Source organism: Dipodomys merriami, unplaced genomic scaffold, assembly GCF_024711535.1.
Source record: "Dipodomys merriami isolate MVZ:Mamm:240054 unplaced genomic scaffold, mDipMer1.0.p SCAF_4, whole genome shotgun sequence".
Taxonomy (NCBI): Eukaryota; Metazoa; Chordata; class Mammalia; order Rodentia; family Heteromyidae; genus Dipodomys; species Dipodomys merriami.
Window position 1 is genome coordinate 29369082 of NW_027205603.1, and position 22585 is coordinate 29391666.

At 38.6% G+C, this 22585-nt stretch overlaps 1 protein-coding gene across 10 annotated transcripts in view; it reads left to right on the top strand.

Moving 5' to 3' along the window:
- The window catches only part of Rp1 (RP1 axonemal microtubule associated), a 338377-nt gene that overhangs the window by 203089 nt on the left and 112703 nt on the right, over window positions 1-22585 (top strand). For 5 of the 10 annotated variants that reach the window (XM_069990725.1, XM_069990727.1, XM_069990730.1 and 2 more), the window contains exons 22-26: window positions 2544-2676; window positions 3689-3840; window positions 6955-7109; window positions 16764-16822; window positions 17437-17481. In XM_069990725.1, the coding sequence (XP_069846826.1) occupies window positions 2544-2676; window positions 3689-3840; window positions 6955-7109; window positions 16764-16822; window positions 17437-17481 (544 nt within the window). Of the gene's footprint in view, window positions 1-2543; window positions 2677-3688; window positions 3841-6954; window positions 7110-16763; window positions 16823-17436; window positions 17482-22085; window positions 22189-22585 lie in introns of those variants that run through there. The other 5 variants (XM_069990734.1, XM_069990726.1, XM_069990729.1 and 2 more) reach the window with 5 other exon arrangements.

Genomic DNA, 22585 nt, shown 5'->3' on the forward strand with positions numbered 1-22585 from the left:
GTCCATTCATACTTTAACAGAGGTGACAAGGCTAAAATCCTTCTGATGCTACAGATATGACAAAGTTGGAATTCTGATGCTGGCCCAATGTCTTCTTAAAGCAGTATATTTTATCTGGACAAATGGACTCCAATAGAATTGTAACTCTCTAGAAACTTTCTGGATCTTCTAAGCCTTTGAGTTGGAGTGGATCATAGGCTTGAGTAAATTTGTCACCATTTATATATAGTATAACCTACTTGATATGAACTACACATAATCTTGAGATTAGCTAAATTAAGCAAAGAATAGCTATATTCAGCTAGACACCAGTGGTTCCTACCTAGCTCCTAGATACAAGGAGGGTGATATCTTTTATTTTATTTTTATTGTGAAAATACTGTACAGAGGGGTTACAATTACATGGGCAAGATAATGAGTACATTTCTTATCAAGCATTGTAGCCTCCTCCTTTGTTTCCCCTTCCCACCCCTTCCCATCCTTCCCCCCACCCCCTCATGAATCCTCCCCTCCCCACCAAAGTTGCAAAGTTCATTTTTCGACATAACAACTTGTACATTTCATTGTTGCAATGGGTCCACCTGTATCCCTGTTTTAATGATTTGTTTTTTCCCTTCCCCAAGGAGCGTGATATCTTGAGGATCTAGGTTTGAAAGGGATCAAGGGTAGAAAAGTCTGAGAGTGTATTTCCAATTAATCAGCAAAACTCTGGACTGGAAGTGTTGCTCAAGTGGTGGAGTTCCAGCTATGAGCAAGAAAGCTAAATGAGAACTTCAGGCCCTAAAGTCAAAGCCCTGGAACCAAGAAGTTTTAAGGCATCTCACAAATATTTTTCAATTCCTTTTATTTTTATCACTCCCTGACTTGAGAGTTCTAGAAATAATCACCCAAGGGAATGATCAACTTCTGAAATATAGTAAGGAAAGTAGTTTGTTTTTGAGGATTTTTCAGTTCAGTGAGCAGCAGGAAGTACAAGCTTCTTCTCACAAAATCTCCAGTCAAATATTTAATCTCAAAAGACTCCAGCTGTTTATAGAAATACCCTCAAAAGTTGTGCTGGCTTATTTGAACGAAGATAAATTCATGCATTTGCTAGTCCTTCTGTCAAATGTAAACACCATCTTTGATTCCCAGTGTCCAGTGCTTTAACTAACAGGGTGTTAGCACAAGGTGCAGGGGGAAGAAATGTGAAATGCAGGGACTTAAGAGGCAAAGGCTGCATGGGAATTGATTTGTAAGGACATTTGATTTGAAGTATTGGGTGAAAAAGGCTGAGAAAGATGCTTTTATATATCCGACTATGAAGTATCACAAACACTTGTTCTTTAAAGCAAAGCTATATAGAATACTTACATTCTCATTATATACTCAATATACACACAGAGTGTTTAAAAAATAAACACAAATACTTAGTAAGGCATTTGGTGGCTATTGATAATGTCTAGGTTATTCTGAAAGCTGAATCTGTGGGAGTAAGGCAAAGCTAGCACCAAGTTAGACATTAATACTACTTTTCTCAAGTCAAAAATATAAGCATGTAACAAGGTTCCAGTGTGCTCTCAGAGTATATTTATCTCTATTATTATTTTCATATCATTTTAACGATCAAATATATGATTTAATGTTATCACCTGCATTGACAAAAATACCTGTTTATTTGGCAATTCATTTAGCAACACAGGGGGCTAAACTCAGGACCTTGAGCTTGGCAAACAATGTGCCTTACCATCTAAGCCATACCCCCAGTCCTTTCAGAATGTTTATCAGATAGTGGTCTCACACGTGCCTTGGCTGGACTTAGTCTGCAGACTTCCTAAGTCTGCCTGGGATTATGGATGTGTGTCACCATACGTAACTCACTTATATATTCACTTATTCAGTTCAACAAACAACCCAAAGACTGCCTTGTGAGAGCTCAAGGAAATACCGAGATGAACTTACTGGATCAGACTTGGGAATCAAGAATACCAGACTAGGGAATCACAAAGACTTCTTGGAAGAGTTTAAGTCTAAACCATATAACAAAGGCTTAGATTTATCATGGTAATGAATCAGATAATACAGGATACAATTACGGACAAAAACAGATAAGCAATGCATCCAGTTTGTGGAACTATGAGCAGATCAGTAAGACTAAAATATAATGACAAGAGAAAAGTATCTACCAAGATTAGGAATTTCTTCTCTGGTCCTGGGGCTTGAACTCAGGGACTGGTTTCTTCTCCTTGTGACTCTTTGTGCCCAAGGCTAGTACTCCACCACTTGAACCACAGCATGACTTCTGGCTCTTCTAAGTAGTTTATTGGAGATGAGTCTCATGGACTTTCCTGCCAGGCTGGCTTCAAACTGTTATCCTCAGAACTCAGTCCCCTGAGTAGGTAGGATTACAGGCATGAGCCACTGGCAGCAGGCTAAGATAAGGAGATTAGGAACTTATCATGCACTTTCATTGTTTTGAGGATTTTGGACTTCACACTATGAGTGGGGTTATTTCAGAAATTGTGAGTGTTGCATCAAATGATCATTGTTTCCTATAATCTCAGGTCACCATGCAACATATGAAGAGCAAGAAGGTACTAGATTTTGTAGCAGATGTGTGGCTCTCTCAGATCCAAGCAGATGGAGACAGTGTCTGTGAGCTTCCTGTCATGAAAGAAGGACAGCCTATTTTTCCATGTGTGTTATTAATCTTCAATAGCATGTATTTATATATAAATTATCTATATTTTAGATTTGTAGATTTATAAATTATATTATTTATTTTTAAAATTTTATTGTAAAAGTGCTGTACAAAGGGGTTTACAGTTATATGTCAGGTAATGAGTACATTTCTTTTTGAATAATGTTATCCATCCTTCATTTTCTCCGGTTTTTTTCCCTCCTGACATATCTCCCCCTCAAATTATATAGTTCATTTCCAACATAATGTCTATATTATATATATATATACTATATATAAATAAATACACAATTTATATGTATTACAAGTATATATATATAAATTGTATAGATAAATTTTATAAATTTACAAACATTACATGTATATACACAATATATATGTATATAAATTGTTTTGTAGCCACTTAGATTTACTTCTGGACTATTTAGTTGGAGAATATATTTCTTCTAAGAAAATGGTAGTTTTGGTCAGTTAGAAGTGACTTGAGTTTTTTCATGTCACAGCATGAGCCATTGGTGGAGCTTGAATAAAATATATCTCACAGTGATTCTTATGGTCCAACTAGAGTCAGTCACCAGTCCGAGGCTGTGTGAGAGAGGAAATGTCATGGTTGTGTCTCACCTGACTGTATTGGCCCCCATCAGCTCACTGATTTACTTTATCAGCCAACCTCACATGCTTCAACTTTAACCATTATATACAATAACATTGTCATCCTTTCCTCTAAAATACTGAGCATAAAATATCCTCCTGTGTTGTACGTAGACTAACCTTTTTTAAAATTTCTCCTGAAAAAGCTACAAACCCTCTAGGAATTTGTTTTGGAGGTAAAAATGTCCATTTATTGTTAAAGTTAAAATCAAAGGGTTTAAAATACCTCAAATACAAATGTTCAAATTAGAAAAATAATCATGCTTTTTTTTTTAAAGCTATAGCTTGGAGTTGGGTTCTGTTTGTGTGAATGTTGAGGTAAAGGAGCTCCTATTTCCTGTTTTCTCCCCTTGCCAGTAGTGAAATACCAAGTTGAAGTCTACACTGGGCAGTTGAAGCAAGCGGAAACGGAATCTGAGGTCTCTCTCTGTCTCTACGGGGAGAGGGGAGATTCTGGCCTTAGGCTGCTGCATAAATCCAACATGCCAGTAAGATTTCGAAGAGGACAGGTCAGTGTGTGGGAAGGACTCTCCCTGGTTCTTAGCAATCTCTCATGTGATTTAACCATCGGAAAGATGCTGACATGAAAAATCTTTCCTGATCCGACTTGCTAATGTGCTTTGTTTTAGAAAGTGTTCATGAAAGAAAAATGAAACACATCCAACCTATGATAAAAAGAGAACAAAAAAAACATTAAAAATCAGTAATAGTATAAGAAAAGGAACAAACTAGGCTGAAAGATATCAGGGAAGATGAAAGTGCTCTGTCTGGATGGAAAGCCAGTTCTAAAAAGCATAGTTCTAAAAGGGAGGAGGATCATTATAGGCCATTTCAAATAATAGCACAGTGGCTTTAATTTAAGAGGATGAATGGAACCAACTGTTTTATAGTCATATTCAAACCTCTTAATTATTCTCTTTTGTCCTTTTTTTATACAAGAATGATTCTTTCTATATGGTAGATACGTGAGAAGTTAAAATAGTGTATCTATTATTAACCAAATTAATTTTAGTGTTATTTTGTTGTATATGAAAATAAAGCCCTACTTAGGGATAGTAGTTATCTAAAGAGAAGACTTGCTAGTCCAGCTGGAGAATGCTATTTCTCAGACTCTTCTTGTTGTTGTTTGTGAAAAACTATAAAGAATCAAAAATAACTAAGCCCACCAATTCTTTTCATTTATCAGTGTAGGTTAAACAAAAGTGCCTTTTGGTCTTTAAAATTAGTTGGAATAGGAAAGCTAGTTCTGTTTTGGATGAGACAAAAACAAAATTATGCCGAATTTTTGTTATCATGAGCAAATGAATTTACAGCAGAAACAAGTTTTGGCTATCATGATATTCCTAACATTATTTTCACTGATCGGTGACATTATCCTGTGAAGAGCCCTGGTGGCTCCACACTTTCTGATAGATGGTGAGGGCTTCAGAGCATCTGGCCACCTGCTAGCTAGCCAGCCAGCACATAGCATTTTGTGGCAGTGCTTCATTGATTGATGATACTAGATGACATTGCATGTTATCTGCATGACTGGTCGTCATTTTACCCTTGTGCATAGCATTTACTAGAGAGTGTATGGGGCCCATATTAGTGTGTGTGTGGGGGGGGTAGGAGGCATATTTGCAATCAGTGCATAAAGAAATTTGTGGGGTTCGTAGTCTCAGTTTTGAAGTTTAGAGTGAGAGACATAAGAGTATGTTTCTTCCCTGGTTCATTTTAGATTAAAAAAAACAATTTAAGTTAATTCATTAATTTTTGTTGATTGTGGGGCTTGAACTCAGGGCCTGGACACTGTCTCTGAGTTCTTTGCTCAAGGCTAGCACTCTACCACTTTGCGTCACAGCTCCACTTCTGGTTTTAGCATGGCTAATGGGTGATAAAGTCATGGGGACTTTTCTTCCCTGGGCTGGCTTCAAACTGCCATCATTAGATCTCAGCCTCCTGAATAGCTTAGAGTACAGCATGAGCCACCAGCACAGGGCTTCATGTAAAATTTTATATTTTCAGTTCTTTTCTTTGGTGCATGGCATGTGAAAGGAAATGGCAAATAGTTTCAAGAGGGTAAAATTTGGGCAATAAGTTTGGAGTTTCCTCATCAGAATTATTCCAGCCACAGCTCACATGAGGGATGGTTGTCATTTTCTTTACCCATGTTCCAGTGGTGTGGCCAGAGGCCCCAACATACTTAACAGGCTCCATTTAATTGTCCTCAAACTTAAAGGTGTTTAAGATACAAGCAAACATATTGTAGTTTGGATTGTCCCGGAAAAGACCATGAGACAGGTAGTTTAGCTGGCACATGAGGACATTAAGCTTGTGAGAAGGACATTAAGCTGCAGTGGGGGCAGAGAAGTAGGAAAGGGAGAAAAGCCCACATAGGGACACTCGTGAGTCTTGGGGTTTCTTCTTCTTAGGGGCCTTCAGGGGCACCTCGCCAAAATCTCTCAGAATTTTTCTACCAGGTGAAGCTCTCAGATCAAGAAGTAGGAGACAGGGGCATTGAGCTGGGAAAAGGCTAGCTTGCTCAGTCTACCAAAGCAGCAGATGAAACCCAGGCTGGTCCCAGAAACCATGTACTTAAATCAGCAGCACTGTTACAACAGGTATGGGGCATTATAAATGTCCCCTTAAAGGCATCCATCCTTAGAGGCATGCTCAGGAGATGCTCACACATCTTTCATCTGGTTTACAGGAACATCAGCATTGACCTGGGAGAGGTTTTGGGCTGGCTGAAATGAGATTCATCTAAATACCAAAGAAGCAACAAGTTTCCCAAGACACAGGGACTGTGTCTACACTTACCAAATTGAAATTTAACGTAGTAATAGCTCAGGCCCAAGTGGACAGCACAAGCAACGGTGGATTTCTGTTTTCAATGTGAACTAGAGTAGCAGTGGCCAAGGACCCTCTGTCATTTCTAGACACTCATCAGAGTTAATTAAATTCATGACTCTAACCTCAGATGATGGTTTTAGTATGGTCATTGTTAACAACAGCCAACTATGAGCAAACGTTGTGTAAGGATTTCAGTCAACACACCACTTCCTTCTGCTTCTCTCTGGAAATGTCAGTGCATTTTTGACATGACAAATGATTATATTTAAGAAGGAAGATTAAGGATGCACTTTCACAGCAAATGCCAGAATTTACTCTTATTTTCATTTTAAAAGAAAGGAGCAAAGAATAGTTTTGAAGAAAGCAGCAAGAAAGAGAAGAGTGCCCCACATTTCTTCAAGTATCCCAGCAATTGTGGAAAAGAAATGTTCCACATCAGACCACATGATACCCCTAGCCTAATGAGCTGCTTCGCAAGGGCAGGGTCCCAGTGAGTGACAAGCCACAGACTGGAGGCCTTTGTTTGTTTGGTTTTTAGATTGCTGACACTACAACAGGGAAAATAAACCTACAAAGAGAAAAAAATGCAGTACCAGAAATACATTTTTAATAGATAAAAAAGTAATTTGCTTATTTTTCTTCCTTTATTTCCTTATTTGATGCTAACTGTAGTAACATGATCTCTTTTAAAGGCTGCTTCTGGCAGCCTTGGGCTCTTATTATTGCCAGCATTTGTTATCTAGTGGACTCTAGTTATTTCCGTGGGGGTTTTCTGTCTCCTGCACTAGATTGATAAATTTCAAGTAGAAGCAGTGTCACTTGGAAAACTGCAGAAGGTGCTATTGCGCTGCGAGGCCTGTGACAAATCCCAGTACTGGTACTGTGAAAAGATTGTAGTCATGGAGCCAGGTGCTGCATCTGAGTCCATCTTCACCTGTGAAAGGTACTGCCAGTTCTTGTCTCTCCCAAAGAGTGTGTTTGTTGTGAATAACACTGTGTGTGTGTGTGTGTGTGTGTGTGTGTGTGTGTGTGTGTGTGTGTGTGTGTGTGTGTTTTAGATAGTGGACCTGTGTCATTTACTTGGGATTGCACATCATGCAAAACTCTTATTGATTGCTTAAGTAAATGATAGTTTTGCTAAGCATTGTAAGGAAGCCTTCTAATTCCTTCCTTCCTTCCTTCCTTCCTTCCTTCCTTCCTTCCTTCCTTCCTTCCTTCCTTCCTTCCTTCCTTCCTTCCTTCCTTCCTTCCTTCCTTCCTTCCTTCCTTCCTTCCTTCGTTGTACTGGGATTTAAACTCAGGGCCTCCACTTTTTTTTTTTTTTTTTGGTCCGGTCGTGGGGCCTGAACTCTGGGCTTGGGTGCTGTCCCTCAGCTCAAGGCTAGTGCTCGACCACTTGAGCCACAGCACCACTTCCGGCTTTTTTCTTTTTTTGCTTATGTGGTGCTGAGGAATAGAACCCAGGGCCTCATGCATGCAAGGCAAATGCTCTACCACTGAGCCACCTTCCCAGCCCCAGGGCCTCCATTTTTTAATCTCTTACAATTGCTATTTATAATTTCCTTTGTGATCTTGAGAAATTAGACTACTTGTCATTACTTTGAACAAATTGCACTTCACTTCTGTCCCCTGGGATGAGTTGTTCAAACTCAGGAAGTGAGCCCTTCCTTACTATACTCCACACCATAACCCTGTCTACCCTTCAGAGTCTTATTCAGATTTGGCCTCTAGCATTTAATGGCCTTGCTAGAAATCATTCTGTCTCTCAGTAGTTACTCAGGGCTTAACCCACACCACAGGCCTCCCTGTGTGGCAGGGCCCATGCAGCACAAAAGAGGAGCTACGTAACTCTTCCAGGTCTGCTCTATTCACAGTACTCAGGCAGCTCAGCTTTGTCCCACGTCAGAGAGCTAGGAAATGCTTCCTCCACGGCCTTCTCATTATGTTCTGATGTCATATCAACTTAGTTGTGTTGTTTTAAATTTGAAATAATATAGATTTTTTTTGTCGGTCGTGGGGCTTGAACTCTGGGCCTGGGTGCTGTCCCTTCAACTCAAGGCTAGTGCTCTACCATTTGAGCCACAGTGTCACTTCTGGTTTTCTGAGTGGTTTATTGGAGATAAGAGTCTCATGGAGTTTCCTGCCCAGGCTGGCTTTGAAGCATGATTCTCAGATCTCAGCCTCCTGAGTAAGTAGAATTACAGGCATGAGCCACCGGTGCCCGGCTTGAAATAATGTAGATTTATTCTCCACCTCTGTTCATGCCTGTACATACATTTACCCCTACCATTATAAGTTTTTACCCCTACCATTATCCCACTGCTTCTTCCTACCCTTGGGAGGAACTTAAATATCATTCCTCCCTGTTCTATAAATATAAAGAGATAAGGAGGGGACAGACTCTATTTCTCTAATTTGTGAAGAAGGAGAAGAGTGTGGCACCAAGAATAAGACTTAATTCAGTATATTCCTTTCTGTAGTAGGGAGAAACTCCTTGGATGCCACTTGTAGTGGTTCATTACTTCCAGAGCTTTTTCTCTGCATGTGAAAGGTCCAGGAGAAAGTCCTTTAAAACAGATGGAGTCTGGAAGACTGTAGCCCAGAGCAGAAGACACCTGAAGTTAGACATGCATTTGGAGGGCAGAAATGGTTAGGTAAACACATCACAGAAAAGAGAGGGAAAGGACACATGGACTATGCTCTTTGGAGCTTCCTGAAAGAGCAAGCACTTGTAGCATGCTGGGATGCAGGTAGAAAGAACACAAGCAGGCAGGGGAATGCCTAGGTGCGATACAAAGAGCTTGCTTGGGAGGAGAGCTTTCTGGGAGCCACATCTGCTTCCCGAGAGCTTTCACACTCTTCTTCCTTACTCTTTCCACTAACACCCGCATCCTTATGGCTCCATGTTATTTCTGTACCTGAAAATACTTGCTTTTTTCTGCCTTTCATATGTTTAATATCAACAAGAGTATAAACCATGGAACATTTGCCATTTGTGCAGAAGGTTTGGTTATTTGAGTTTAAGTGGGAAGAGATTGTATTTGAAGAAGGCCAACATCTAAATGACTTTACAAATTGATTTGCATGTTCTTATTATTTGTATTAGTTTCCTATGCTACTGTAACAAATTGCCACAAAGCCTGGTGCTTTTAAACAATAGAAATTAATTCACACTTCTAGAAGGCCAATAGTTGGAAATCTAGGTGTTGACAGAACCACATTCCCCCTGAAGTTCTGGGAGATGATCTTTCTGGCTTCTCCCTGCTCCTAGCAGTTGCTGGCAAACTAAGACAACCAGAGGTTTATAGCTGCTTTACTCTCACTTGCTTGCTATGGTCATTGACTGTCTTCCTTCAGCTGTCTACATCTCTTTTACTTGTAGGCCCACCCTACTCCAGTATGACCTCAGCCTAAGTATTTGCATCTGCAAAGACCTTACTTCCAATAAAGTCACTTTCTGAGGCCTAGTTACCCACAGGGAAGCACTATTTAATATACTATTTAATATCCTTTGAGAGGATCCCATAATGTGCTATGTATGTACTGCAAGGTTTGTTAGCATCAATTTCGGGGTCTTCAGGTTTTCTGTGTTACTTGTAGTAATTATATGTGTGTGTGTGTGTGTGTGTGTGTGTGTGTGTGTATACATATTATATATATAATACTTGTAGTATTATATATATTTATACAGTGTGAACTGTGACTTTAATAGTTGTTAAAAAAAAGTGTTTAATAGAAACAATGTGGCTTATGCATTTGTTAGCTCACTCAGTCTAGAAGGGTCAACTACAGCCAAAGTCTTTAGCCTGCAGATGAGTAATGGGAAGAATTACTCAGGGTCGCCCTCCACTGTTCCTCATCTGCTTCCCAGAGACATGGACATAAACTTGTGGGCACAACTTATTTGAAATAAAGGCCCTACTCAGGACTGTTCTAAACAGTAAGAGACTGAACAGTAATTGAAAAGTTAAATGCAAACAACTGACTCCCCCCCCCCCCCCCCCGCCACGCAAAACTAACTTGACTTGTAGCCATACAACAGCATGAGCAGCTTTGTCTCCCTGAACTACCTGGTGGTCAGGAAGGTGGAACAACCCTGAGGCACATTAATTAAGGAACAAGGACAAGATGCAGCAGTATTCCTTAAACTTGATATCACAACTAGCACCTTTGCAATCTTCTTGCCTCATTGCTAATCAGCATTCGTCACTTTTTTTTTTTTTAGAAAGGTTGAGATCATTTATTTCTTTTGGGTAAGATAGGATTTAGCAAGACTAAAGGAAGATTATGGAGTAAATCAAGCATTAGCAAGTCCTGGAACCTTCTGAGAGGCACACTCTGTGCACTCAACCCCAACCTCCATTTCACAGTCCTCAATGCCTTCTTACTAATTGCTGAGAAGACGGTTGCTGTTCAAGTGAAATTACTTAGGGTCCTTCTAGGCAGACAAGTCAGCTTGTGGCATGAAGACTAGGAAGGCCTTCACTGCTTCCTTGGGAATTCACTAGTGAGAACCACAGATGCTGAAAAGGACATTAGCTGCACAGCCAGAGGAAGTCAGGGTCAGCAGATCAGGCCTCTGCTCTCCTCCTTCAATGCCCTTGCTGATGCTGTCCCATCTCAGTTGCTTAACTTTTGGTTCAACCCTTGTTCTGGAGTCCTATAGGCACTTCTTGGTGTCTTAATCAAGACACTAAAAGAAAATATAGTGAACAAAAGATCCAGAATAGAACAAGGAATCTAAAAGGTCTAACTTTGCCCCAATCTCATTGAGTATCATATAAACCAAATGATTATTTACTTTCCACTTTGAAGTGTTAGTGATAATAAAGAGCCAAAGAGATGTTCTAGAGTTAACACAGGAATTTATAAAAGAAAAGACTAATGTCCCACTGATGTACATTTTTAAAATTATTTATTTATTTATTTGTTTTATTGTGAGAATACCATACAGAGGGGTTACAATTACATGAGCAAGGTAATGAGTACATTTCTTATCAAGCATTGTTGCCTCCTCCTTTGTTTTCCCTTACTATCCCTTCCCATCTCCAACACCCTACATGCACCCCCCTTCTCCCCCCCCCCGCCCAAAGTTGTAGAGTTTGCTTTTTGACATAACATATTGTACATCTCATTGTTGCAATGGGTCAAAATGGTGTAGATTTTTAACCAAAGACTAAAAATTGTTGATTTACTATGACAGTCTTCACTGGCTGGCAGGGGAGAGAGCTAGTGCCTTTTCTATGACTGCACTACTGAGGCCACAGTGGGATCACATCTTGATGCAAGCAAGATTGTGAACTTGTGAAAAGCTGATAATTGCCCACTATTCCATCATTATTCATGAAGGATTTTCCTTGCTTAATGCCCTTGAGCCAACTTGGAGGTCATTTCTAGAAAATCACACAGGAAAATCTGGGCCTTCAGGAGATTGTAATCAATGACCTTCAGTGTTCACAGAATGGACATAGAGCATAGAAGCTGCTCAGGCTGTGTGTGCTAAGTTAGCAAGGCAGTGCTGAGTATATTAACTGTGGATGGGTAGAAGCAGGGGCAGGCTTGGTGAAATGTCAGTCTTCTTTTGCCCAAGAACAGTTAGCAAGGGCAGTTTTTACCTAGGTCAGCTCTGTATGAAGGAGTTAGTTTATAATGACAGCTTTAAAAGGAATCATCCCACCCCCTTGCCCACTGACCTTTCCAGTCTTCCCTTCTAATTCTTCCCACCAGAGTGCATTTTTCTCTCTTCCTTAGACCTTCTCTAGGGATATGTCCTCTCTTAACTCATGAGTTTAGATTATTTTATCCTTTCATCTAGTTTTGAAATTCTTTTTCCTTCAAGGCCCAAGACAAACTGCTCTTTATTCCATGAAGTTTTCTTTACTTTTCTAGCCAGGACTAAGCTCATCTTTACTCAATTTAAAATCTACTAAGAGCAGGATCAAAATTTTGAGACTATAAAAAATAAAAATAAAATCCAAAAAAATATTGAGACTAGATTGGCAAATGATGATGTGACTGTTTCTCAAAAAACAAGTTAGATGTGATGGTTCATACCTGTAATCCCAGCTAGGTCAGAGGCAGAGGTAGAAGAGTCAAATCTGAGATTGGGCCCAGGCAAAAAGCATGAAACCCTATGTGAAAAATAAACTAAAGCAATAAGATCTGCATGTGTGGCTCAAATGGTAGCTCCACTAGGTAAGGAAGGAGGGAGAGAGCAAAGGAAAGAAAGGAAATAAGGAGTCCCATGTTGGAAAAAACCTTACAGGTCCCTTAATCTTCATGTAGGTTTATCTTTACAAGACATTTCAGATAGCTCATTAAAAATGCTTTAAGCATTTATTTGTTTTTAAAGTAGTTAGTTTATGTGCAAATGATTTACTTTTTTCCCTTTCTGAGAAATAGAGAGGAATGAGGATCAATACAAATTTAAAAAGGATATATAGACCTTTTGATACTGTGCAAAAATGGGGAGACTAGAAGTAAAACCTATCATGAGATAGTGAGCAATCATTTAACTTTACTAAGTTTTTTCCTTCCTAAAAGAGGCCAGTATTAATCATTTCTTGCTATTCTGAGCATGTATCTGTGTTGCTGCTGACTTTGGTGCTCTTTGTCAGTCTGAGCCATTCCTTGGTGCGAAAGTGACAAGCGGTGATGTGAGAATCTGACAGAATGAGCGCAGGGCTAGGCTGGCAGTGTTTCCAGGATGAGTGGAGTCAGAGACTCTAAGTGCTTCTTCTACCATTTTTTTCAGTGAGAACAGTGGTTGTCCTATCTAAAATATGTATGTCTCAGATAAAAATCTAACCTCATTCAGTCTTTTTCTTTTTACCCCTTCCCCAGTATCACCCAAGTGGGTTCCTTGGTTTGTCTCAGAGAATCTTAAAACACAGAATTCCCTTCTTGCCTTTCTGTTTCTTAATTAGGACACCCCTGGAAGATCTGGGGTTTTAGGCATTGTTTCTGGTGACTACAGGGATCCCTCCAGCTTGCCTTGTAGTCCATTGGGTAGCATTGCCTTCACTGTGCTTCTCAAGCCCTGAGGCTCCAATCCTCCCATCTCTAAGGGGCCTTGGAGGAATTTCCTTGCTCTCATTAAAAAATAAATAAAGATGAATTTTCTTCAACTCCTAACCTTGGCTAGTTCTCTTTGTCTTTCTTTTTCACTGTTTTCTTACAGCACATTTTGATTTAGAAACTAAAGAGTGGAAGGATGGTTTGGACGCTTGCCTGGGCAGGTATGAGGAAACATAGAAGAAAATAGATGCACGTTGCAAACAATTTTCACCCCAGGCATGTAAAATTTATTCTGTTCTCTTCATTAGAAATAGTTCAGATACGATTTGATGGCAATATGAATAAAACCTATAAAAAATCAACAACTGAGGGAGTTGATGGCTGCTGAAGGAAGTTAAGAATAAGTTGTCTAGTTGACTTGATGTCTTAAGGACTCTGAGTGTAGCACAAATCTAGAGGGAGTCATTGTTAATCTGTTCCCAGTATTGCCTTTTAAAACAGTTCTCAGTATCACAACACTGCTTTGTTTAGTATTTCCTGATAAAAGGAATCATAGAAGAAAAATTTTAGAAATGTACTGAATACTAGACAGGACCAGAGATTAGGATTTAAAAAATCAATGTAAGGGATGGGGTGAGTTTGGTTGGAACACATATGTGTACACAGCATGCATGTATGGAAATGTCACAATGAAACCTTCCTTAGACGACTAGTACATGATAATAAAATATCTGTTATTTAAATAAATAAATGAATAAATAGATAAAATTCAATCAGTAAGTAAACTCTGGTTTGCTTTGAAGAATGAGAAATTTACCAAACTAAACTAAACTAAACTAGTTTTAGAAAGCTTTGACTAGGACTTTCATGGAATCCAGCTTTAAGAAATAAGGATAAGTATTAGAAATGAAAACAAGATGCCAAGAAAGTCTGTGAGACTCTTATCTCAAATTAACCCCCCTCGCCCACAGCTGGAAGTGGAACTGTGGCTCAAGTGATAGAGTACTAGAATAAGAAAGCTCAGGAATAGTGCACAGTTTCCTAAGTGAAGGCCCCAGGCCAATACTCACTCTCTCTTTCCCTCTCTCTGTCTCTCTCTTTCTCTCTCTGTCTCCCTCTGTCTCTCTCTGTCTCTCTGTATCTCTGTCTCTGTCTGTCTCTGTCTCTGTCTCTGTCTCTGTCTCTGTCTCTCTCTCTCTCTCTCACACACACACACACACACACAAAAGAGCCTCTATGCCTCTATGTGCTCTATATACAGTGTCTTCTGGTCACAATTTATGTATCTTTTAGATTAAGATATTAAGAGAGACATCTGGTTGGCTGAGCATGGGCCAGGGGTCTTAGTCAGAGACTTCTGCTCTAGGCAACTAGAATGAGAGCCAAATCTTCTGGTACAAGTATTACTATCCCAGGCCCATCTCTTTACAGCACATCTGAAAAATAGGAGATGTTTTTCCGCTGATTGGCAATCAGGCCAAATATATTTCTTATAACACCAACTAAGCACCAAGTACTGGGCAGTGAGGACATACAATACTAACTGGCATTTGTTGATCATTGATAACATGTCCAAAACCACAATAAATGTGTGCATTTAATGCAGTATTTTTCTTGTGTAAGTACTTTTATTTTCTATAATTTCACATGAGAAAGCAGGCTTAGAAAGATCAAGAATATGTTATGATTATAAGCTAATAGGTTTTAAAACAAGGAGGTCAGACTCTACATTAATTAAAAGCTTTTATTCTAAACATAAAGCTGAGTAGCTTCATTTTATCTATAAAATAAACTTTTTTGTGTGTTGTTGTTGTTATTGGACTGAATCTTTCAATATAGCCCTTGCTGGTCTCAAACACTAGCCTATCTTCATCTCCTGAGGGCTGGGATTACAGACCTGTACCACCATATCTGGCAGTTAAAAGAAATGGATCTAATCTAGCTAGAAAGATGCAATGCATTAACCAAAACCTAATTAAGAAAGCAAGACTGCATAATTAGGGGCTACCTAAATGTGTGAAATAAATTGTAATGTGTCAGTTGATTGCAGAAGAGGAAAAGAAAGCTCACTGAGTTGCAATGATCAAAAGGAAATGGGATCTCTTGTAGTTTTGGGGGAAAAATATGGGAGAGATAAGTGATCATCACAGTTGGGTAGCACAAGCTCATGTGGTGATTTTTAAGGTTAGTGTGGTCAAGTTGGCCCTGTATCTCTGCCTCCAAATTCTTTGATATTTTCTTTTTTTTCCTTTGATATTTTCATATCGATACACAACCACTTATATGCACCAACCCTGCCTTGTCTGCCAGCCTTCTGTGCCTTAGCCACACAAAATCCATGTATCTCTATACCTTTGTCACTGTTGCTTTCCCTCTATGGTGCCCTTCCTCAGAAAGAGTATCTGTCAGAAGGTCATTGACTGTCCAGTCTTCAGCTCAGATATCTCCTTTGCATTGATTTTTTTGTTATTGTTATTGTTATTGATCTTCATTCCTTTGTACTTCTCAATTTCTGCCATTTAGTTGATCAGTTTACTTTGCTGTAGGGAGAAAAAGAGACTGTAAGTATATTTGTTTGTATTTCTTACATTACCCACTGTACTTTGTCTCACTTATATTTTTACATATGAGTTCTCTTCCTTTACACTGAAGCTCCAGGTGATTTTTTTCCCCTATGTTGTTTTTGTAGGCCTAGCAGTTAGAAAAGTGCCCAGCACTCAGAAGACAATTGCTTTTTTGAATGGACAGATGGATGGGAAGAATGAATATGGGATACTAAGAACTAGTTCTAGTCATATAATACTAATATTTCTGTAACAGCACACAAAATACTCTTGTATCATTTCATATTAGCAGTCCTTCAAATGAGGCAGCTAATTTAGCCAATGAAATTAAGCTTCAAGAGGGTAAGATCACAAGCCAACAAGTAGGGAAGCTGGTTTTCTGAATCCAGACTTAATATTTTCTGCATTAGATAGCTTCTAACACAGAAATTTGGTTGTTGTAATGGGAATCTACCAGCATGAGGTAATACTGGACCAATGCATATTTTCTAAAATGGCAGTGTTGTCACTATGTTAAAGTAACTTTTTTCAGACAATGAGGGAATGATTTTAAAGACAGTCAAATGAAAATAAGTTTTTCAGACAACCAGGGAAAGATTTTAAAGGAAGTCAAATGAAAGTAAGATAGAGGAAAGATGAAATGATAAAGGAAAGATTAAAATGAAAGAATTTATTACTAAAACCGGTGGGTGGGTGGGCCATCCTTTTTAGGCTGGACAAGATATGAGGCACAAAATCTTAAACCTGACCTTTCTTTTGTTCTAACTCTACAGCTTCTGTGGCCCTCACAGGAGCTTGTAACTAAGGACTGATCCACTTCCTGGCTGGCTCCATTATATTTTATTCTTCAAGCCACAGTTATGATAACACTTTTACCACCATGATGAGTATGTGATAGTTTGAGTTGTGTTTGGCTATATAAAAGCTGACAGTGACTCGAGCTTATTGTAAAATAATCATTTTCTTCCTTTTGTTCTTCTCTTTTCCTTCATTTCTTCTTTTTTCCTATTTGTCAGATGGCTTCCCTTCATGTCTGAGGGCATAATCCATTCAGAAATTGAACTATATCATCAAGGTGAGGATCAATGAAACCATCAGAAGGAGAAAGTGCAAGATGATTTTGTTCCATCTGGACTGCATGGAAAATGAGTCTCCAGTTGCCTAGAGTGTCTCCTTTTCTATTTATCTTTTGTGTCTCCTGTATGGTTATTAGTCACAGTGAAAGTACAAATATATGCAAAGTTCTGCCTTAGAATTGTTACATGCCCTACTCTATATACTCTTCCACTAACTAGTGGAAGAGGAGCTGGAAGTTTGGCTCAATAGTAAAGTGCCAGCTGTGAATGCAAAAGCTGAGCACAAGAGAGATTTCAAGTGGGTACGGGCATACCACACCTCAAAAAATCAGCGGGATTTTGGCTAGCATTTGGGATGTTGGCTGGCACTTGTCCATAATCTCAGCACTCTGGGGACAGCAGCAAGAGAATATGTGTTAAAACTAACCTGAGCTACGTAGTAAGACCCTGTCTCAGAAAACAAAATGGAAAACAACAATAACAACAGCAACAACAAAAAACAGCCTAAGAATTTGCTGTTGATAAAGAGTTAAAATCATACTTATTTCTTCCCCATTTTATAATGTCATCAGACAGTTCTATTATTAACTACACTTCATTTTTATTTTTGCAGAAATGCAAATAAATCATCAGCCTAAAATACAAGAGGAAGCCAATGGTAAATGTTGTCGCTGCTTTTTTCCTTTAATCACCTGATATAATCTGTTTCTATTTCCAGATTACCTGCCCTGCACATTTTACAGTACAATCTTATTAAGTTGAAACTGCTGATTAAAAGTACTTCAAGTGAATACAACAATAAACACTATAGTCTGATTTATTAAAAACGAACATGAGCAACTTTAATCCCAAGCAGTTTTTTCCTTAAGGTTTCCTTAAGTGTATGGGGAAAACAATCATCTTGCAAGTGATTAATTTCTATTAATTATGTTTTATTGATATGTATATTGGTTTGTAAGTTATTTAAGTCTTTTCTGCTACCATTTTTCACTGAGTACTCTTCAAATCAGCCTATAATTCTATAGTTAATGTGTTTACATTTTAAACTTTATTTTAATGAGATGGATAAATACAGGTTACTAATCAGCATGCCAGGCTAATAGGCCTCTGTTTTTTTCAAATGTATGTGTTCTTTTTTCAGTAAGCTGAAACTAGGCAAGGGCTAGTGCTAATATTGTGATATTCTTAATGCCCTGCTGACTAGTGTACCCAATGAGATGTTTCTGTCCTCTGTGATGACTAGCTTAACCTAATACTTGTATTTACTGATACCAGAAATTGTACTTCATTGTGCCATTTATTTTATAAGGAAAAAATTGTGTGGAATCTGTTTCTATGAGCATAACTTTACTAATGTTCTAGAAGCTCATAGTATTCCCGTACCTATATTCTAGTAATCGCTTAGTATTGTGTCTTACAAAAAAATCTTTAAGTATTAAGGCTTGAAGTTGCATTCTAAGTGGAACAATGATCCATCACTTTTAGAATTTTGTGGGGAATTTTGAGTAGTAAAAATGAATCCTTTTAAACTGAAGATGATAATTAAGACTGAAAAGGTTGGAAATATTTCATCAGTGAGAAAAGCCACACAATCAATCAACTCTGTAATACTGAACATAATGAAGATACATTGGACAGAAGAGGTGTTTTCATAGATGGTTAGTTGTACTTTATGAAATGTAATTTTGATTACAATAAACTATTTTACATGTTTTATTGTAATAAATAATTTCTGTTGTTTATGGCTTCATTAAAAATTATGATTTCATAGTCACAGGTCTCATGTTAGGCAGTATTGTTTTTAAGTCATTCTCTTTTATTATGCTTTCAAATTCTGAAGAATATAATTTTTAATATTTCTTGGCATGTAATTCTGGAAATACATTTTGAGTTTTGGAGTTATGCAGCTGAGCTAAGTTGTGCCATAGAAAGTTAAGTTGCAGAGCCCATGAAGGCTGAGTCCATGAAGCATGGTAAAGAGTGCTGAAAGCAATCTTGATGTGAAGGCTTTGAAGATACCAGAAGCATGTTTATGTAGACCATTTTTTCTGTGAATCACAATGGAGAGAAAGAGGACCACAATGCTATTCAGCATAAGAGTGGAAGGGAAAAGAATTAGCAAGTTCATTTTAATTTTATGATATTAACACCAAGTACAGTTGTGAATCATTACTAGTGCCTAACCATGCTAAATTCCTATGATCATCTAAGATGCATTTCCTAACTTTGACAACGTACAACTCTAAATATATATATCCATATTTTGTAGAAGAACTAACTGCATTACCGAGTTAGACTGCTGAGTTAGACTGAACTTGACTGTGCATCAATATTGTGCTATGCAACACTGAATTGAAGTGAAGCCTTTTGCATGCTGCCCTTGTGTCTTGCCCCTATGCTAAGCCCACTTATTGAATCAAATAAATGTATATTCTATAATAAATTTAAATGCTATATTTTTTGGTGCTGGGTATGAACTCAGGGTCTTTTACTCTGCCCTAGGGGACAGGTGGTCTTGCTTTTTGAACAAGCCAGACTGGACCATGATCCTTCTGTTTAACCTTCCTGCACAGCTGGAATGACAAGTGCAAGTCACCACATCCCACTTTTAGTAATAGAGATGAGACCTTGCAAACATTTTTTTTCCCAGACTGGCCTTGAACCACAGTTTCCCCAAATTTGCCTGGCAAGTAGCTAGGGAGTGACTAATTAATGCCCAGCCTCAACGCTAATTGTTAGCCCAATAGCCTCCTCTCATATCTTAGTATGCTCTTTCTCTGGGCAATATTAGACCCATTTAGTAAAGGCAGTAAATGATTAGCCTCTACCCCTTTACCTGAGAGAGCACTCCTTTGGGGCAGCAATAACCATATAAGGCAGCAAGTTCCCCCAAACCTTAGAGGCTATAAAAGGCCACCTAAGACAATAGCAGGTACTTCTGTCTTGTGGGAAAGGGTCTTGCCAGTATCTTTGCTGGCAATAAACCATTTGTTGTTCTTTGTGCCCTGAAGTATGCGTGGTTTTCCAGCAAAGTCTAATTTACTCTAACACTAATTCTTTTTCTTATTCCCTCCCTCCATCTTTTCCTCTCTCCCTCCCAAGCCATCATATTCCTAATATCTACTAGGTCTTGGGTACAATGTTGAAGAGAATACTAATTTTATATTCTAAGTGGTTTCACTAAATAATTTTCTGATAATAATTCTAGACTATAAGCAGTATTACCATTCCATTTGACAGGCAATGAAACTAAAGGATGAGTTTTTTCTCCAGCTTTCCTACAATAACACAAATGGCAAACACAAGATTCAGAAGTTGAACGCAACTAGTTCAACTAGTTTGTCTGTATAGCTGTTTTTAGTCTTTCTAGTCTGTATTATTTTTATGTTAAAGGAACTCCTTCAGACTTGGATCATTGATGGTATGTGTATATATTCATGTTCTATGTGGTTGTCTTTATTTAATTGTCCTATTGGACTAGATTTTTAGATCTTTGACCTTCTACATTTTTCCTGCTCAAGTGCAATGATGTTTTTAATATTTGCTGTTTTTCTGATGAACCTTTTATTTCTGTAGCATTCCTGTAGAGAGATTGCATTTTTGCTAAGCTTCCTTTGCTATAATTTACTTGGATCCTAAACTTTGGCTAAAGGTCCAGCCCCTGTGGCTTACCTTGTGGCCCCAGCTTCCTCTTCTCCAAGCCAAGAGTCTTAGCATTGTTGACAAGGACAATCCCAGCCTTCTGGTTTGCTGAAAGCTTACAACTCTATTTCTGCTAATAGTCCATTTTATGGTTATTATTGTTTTGGCAGTAGGGGATTTTTCTTTCTTTCTTGAGGCTGGATGCTTGAGATTCTTTTATAATTTATCCACATTGAACTGTGTTATATAGTGAGAGGGTTTAAAAATACCATTCCAGGAATGAGGAGCATGAAAACCTTGTGTGAAGTTAAGAAGTGTGTATGGAAAACCAGTGCTGGAGTTTGGCTTTTCACCATGATGCGAAACTGTGTTGTACTCATTCTCAGGGATCTGACCTAAGGAACTTTAACATTCTTACAACACTAACCCAAATATTTAAGGCAATGAAAACTCTTTGTAGTAGGATTAGTAGTAATTTGATGGATTATCTGTGGTAAAGATTATTAAAATATTTTCTTTTTACTCTCCATTCTGTTTGCCCATCAGTGCATGGCTAGCTTCTCTACTCAAATGGTATCTGCTCAAGGAAAAAAAGTTGAATTTAGTGATTAGTCTCAGCTAAACATAATTCAGAGCATAAATATCCTAAACTAACATCATGCATTCCAAATCAAATGTAGATGGCTTTGGATTGCCCCTTTAAGTTCATAGTTTGCTATAGATATATGGATAATGGCCAGATGACTGCCTGACCTCCTTTGTTTTGAGTCTTCTTCCTGTTGCATCAGTCTTGTTTCCCTCTTAGGAATATACCCCATGTGGATACCTGGAACCTGGGAAAGTATGGGGTCAATGTCCAAAATGTGTGAAGCCAAGAGCCAGAGAAACAGCTTCCAGGATTGTCTCATCAGTTTCAACATGCATGCTTGAAACTAGGTTAATGACGTCCAACGGGGTCCATGGGGAAAAAAGCTAATGTGAAAACAAGTTGGAATCAAAAGGGGAGAAAGGGATGCTTAAGGAATTCTTAGCAGGAGCCAAGCTGTTTGCTGTGTCTTCGAGTTGGCTGTTTGGAGCTGAGTTGCCTGGCGGATAATATGGTCTTTTCTAAGCCCCAGCTTGGCTTTAGCTTTGTTTTCTCCTAATGTTAAATAGCTAGTGTTTGGATACTCATTTATACTACATCAATTCTAGAACATTGGTACATAGGTTTTCTTGTTTCAGATAGCATAATTCAACATAGTAACAGGATGGATGGGTTTGACATCGTAACTATAACACCGATCTTTCAGCATCTTCAGAATATGCATAGACATGCAGAAGCGTTGCCATGGACAGCTACTCCTCAGCCAATTTGCATTTACAGATAATTCACAGAAAGATGATATGATATGGAACAAAATAGAATTACTCTGTCAGAATGAATCAAAGGCAAGGTTTCTCAACTTTAGGACTGTTGACATTTTAGCCTGGATAATTTTTGGTTGTTTTGGTTGGTTTGTTTTTTGGTTAACCTTATAGATTTCACAGGGTATTTACAATATACTCGCTTTCTACCTACTTGATACTAATTATATACACATTTCTCTCTCTCTTTCTCTCTTTCAAACACACACACAGGGGAGAAAAAGAGAGAGAGAGAGAAGGGAGGGATGTCTCTTGACATCATCCAATGTTCAAGGATTGGCGAAGACATCTCCAAAAGCTGCTGAATACCTGTGAGGTAGACTGAGTATTGTTTATATGTCCATAACTGCAACAACACTTTCTATCTTATGTACTTCTTCAGGATCTTGACCATTCTCTATCAAAAGATGGAACTAATCAGGCTAGGGCTCAAGTGGTGAAGTGCTTGCCTGATAAGCATGAGGCTATGAATACAACCTTTAGTATTGCCCCCCTCCTTCCCCTCATGGTCACAGTGTATCAGGAATTATAGTGGGTCACATAAAGGTGATACTATGCCTGGCTGGGTCTCTACAAATATTGCTCCTGGGAACCTAACCCCATCCTCTGAAGAAACCCAGACCACATGGAGATGTTGGCATGGAGTAGTACCCAAAGCTATCATCCTGAATACAGACAGCAGCTACCCTACCTGGCCAGTCATGAGACTGGAA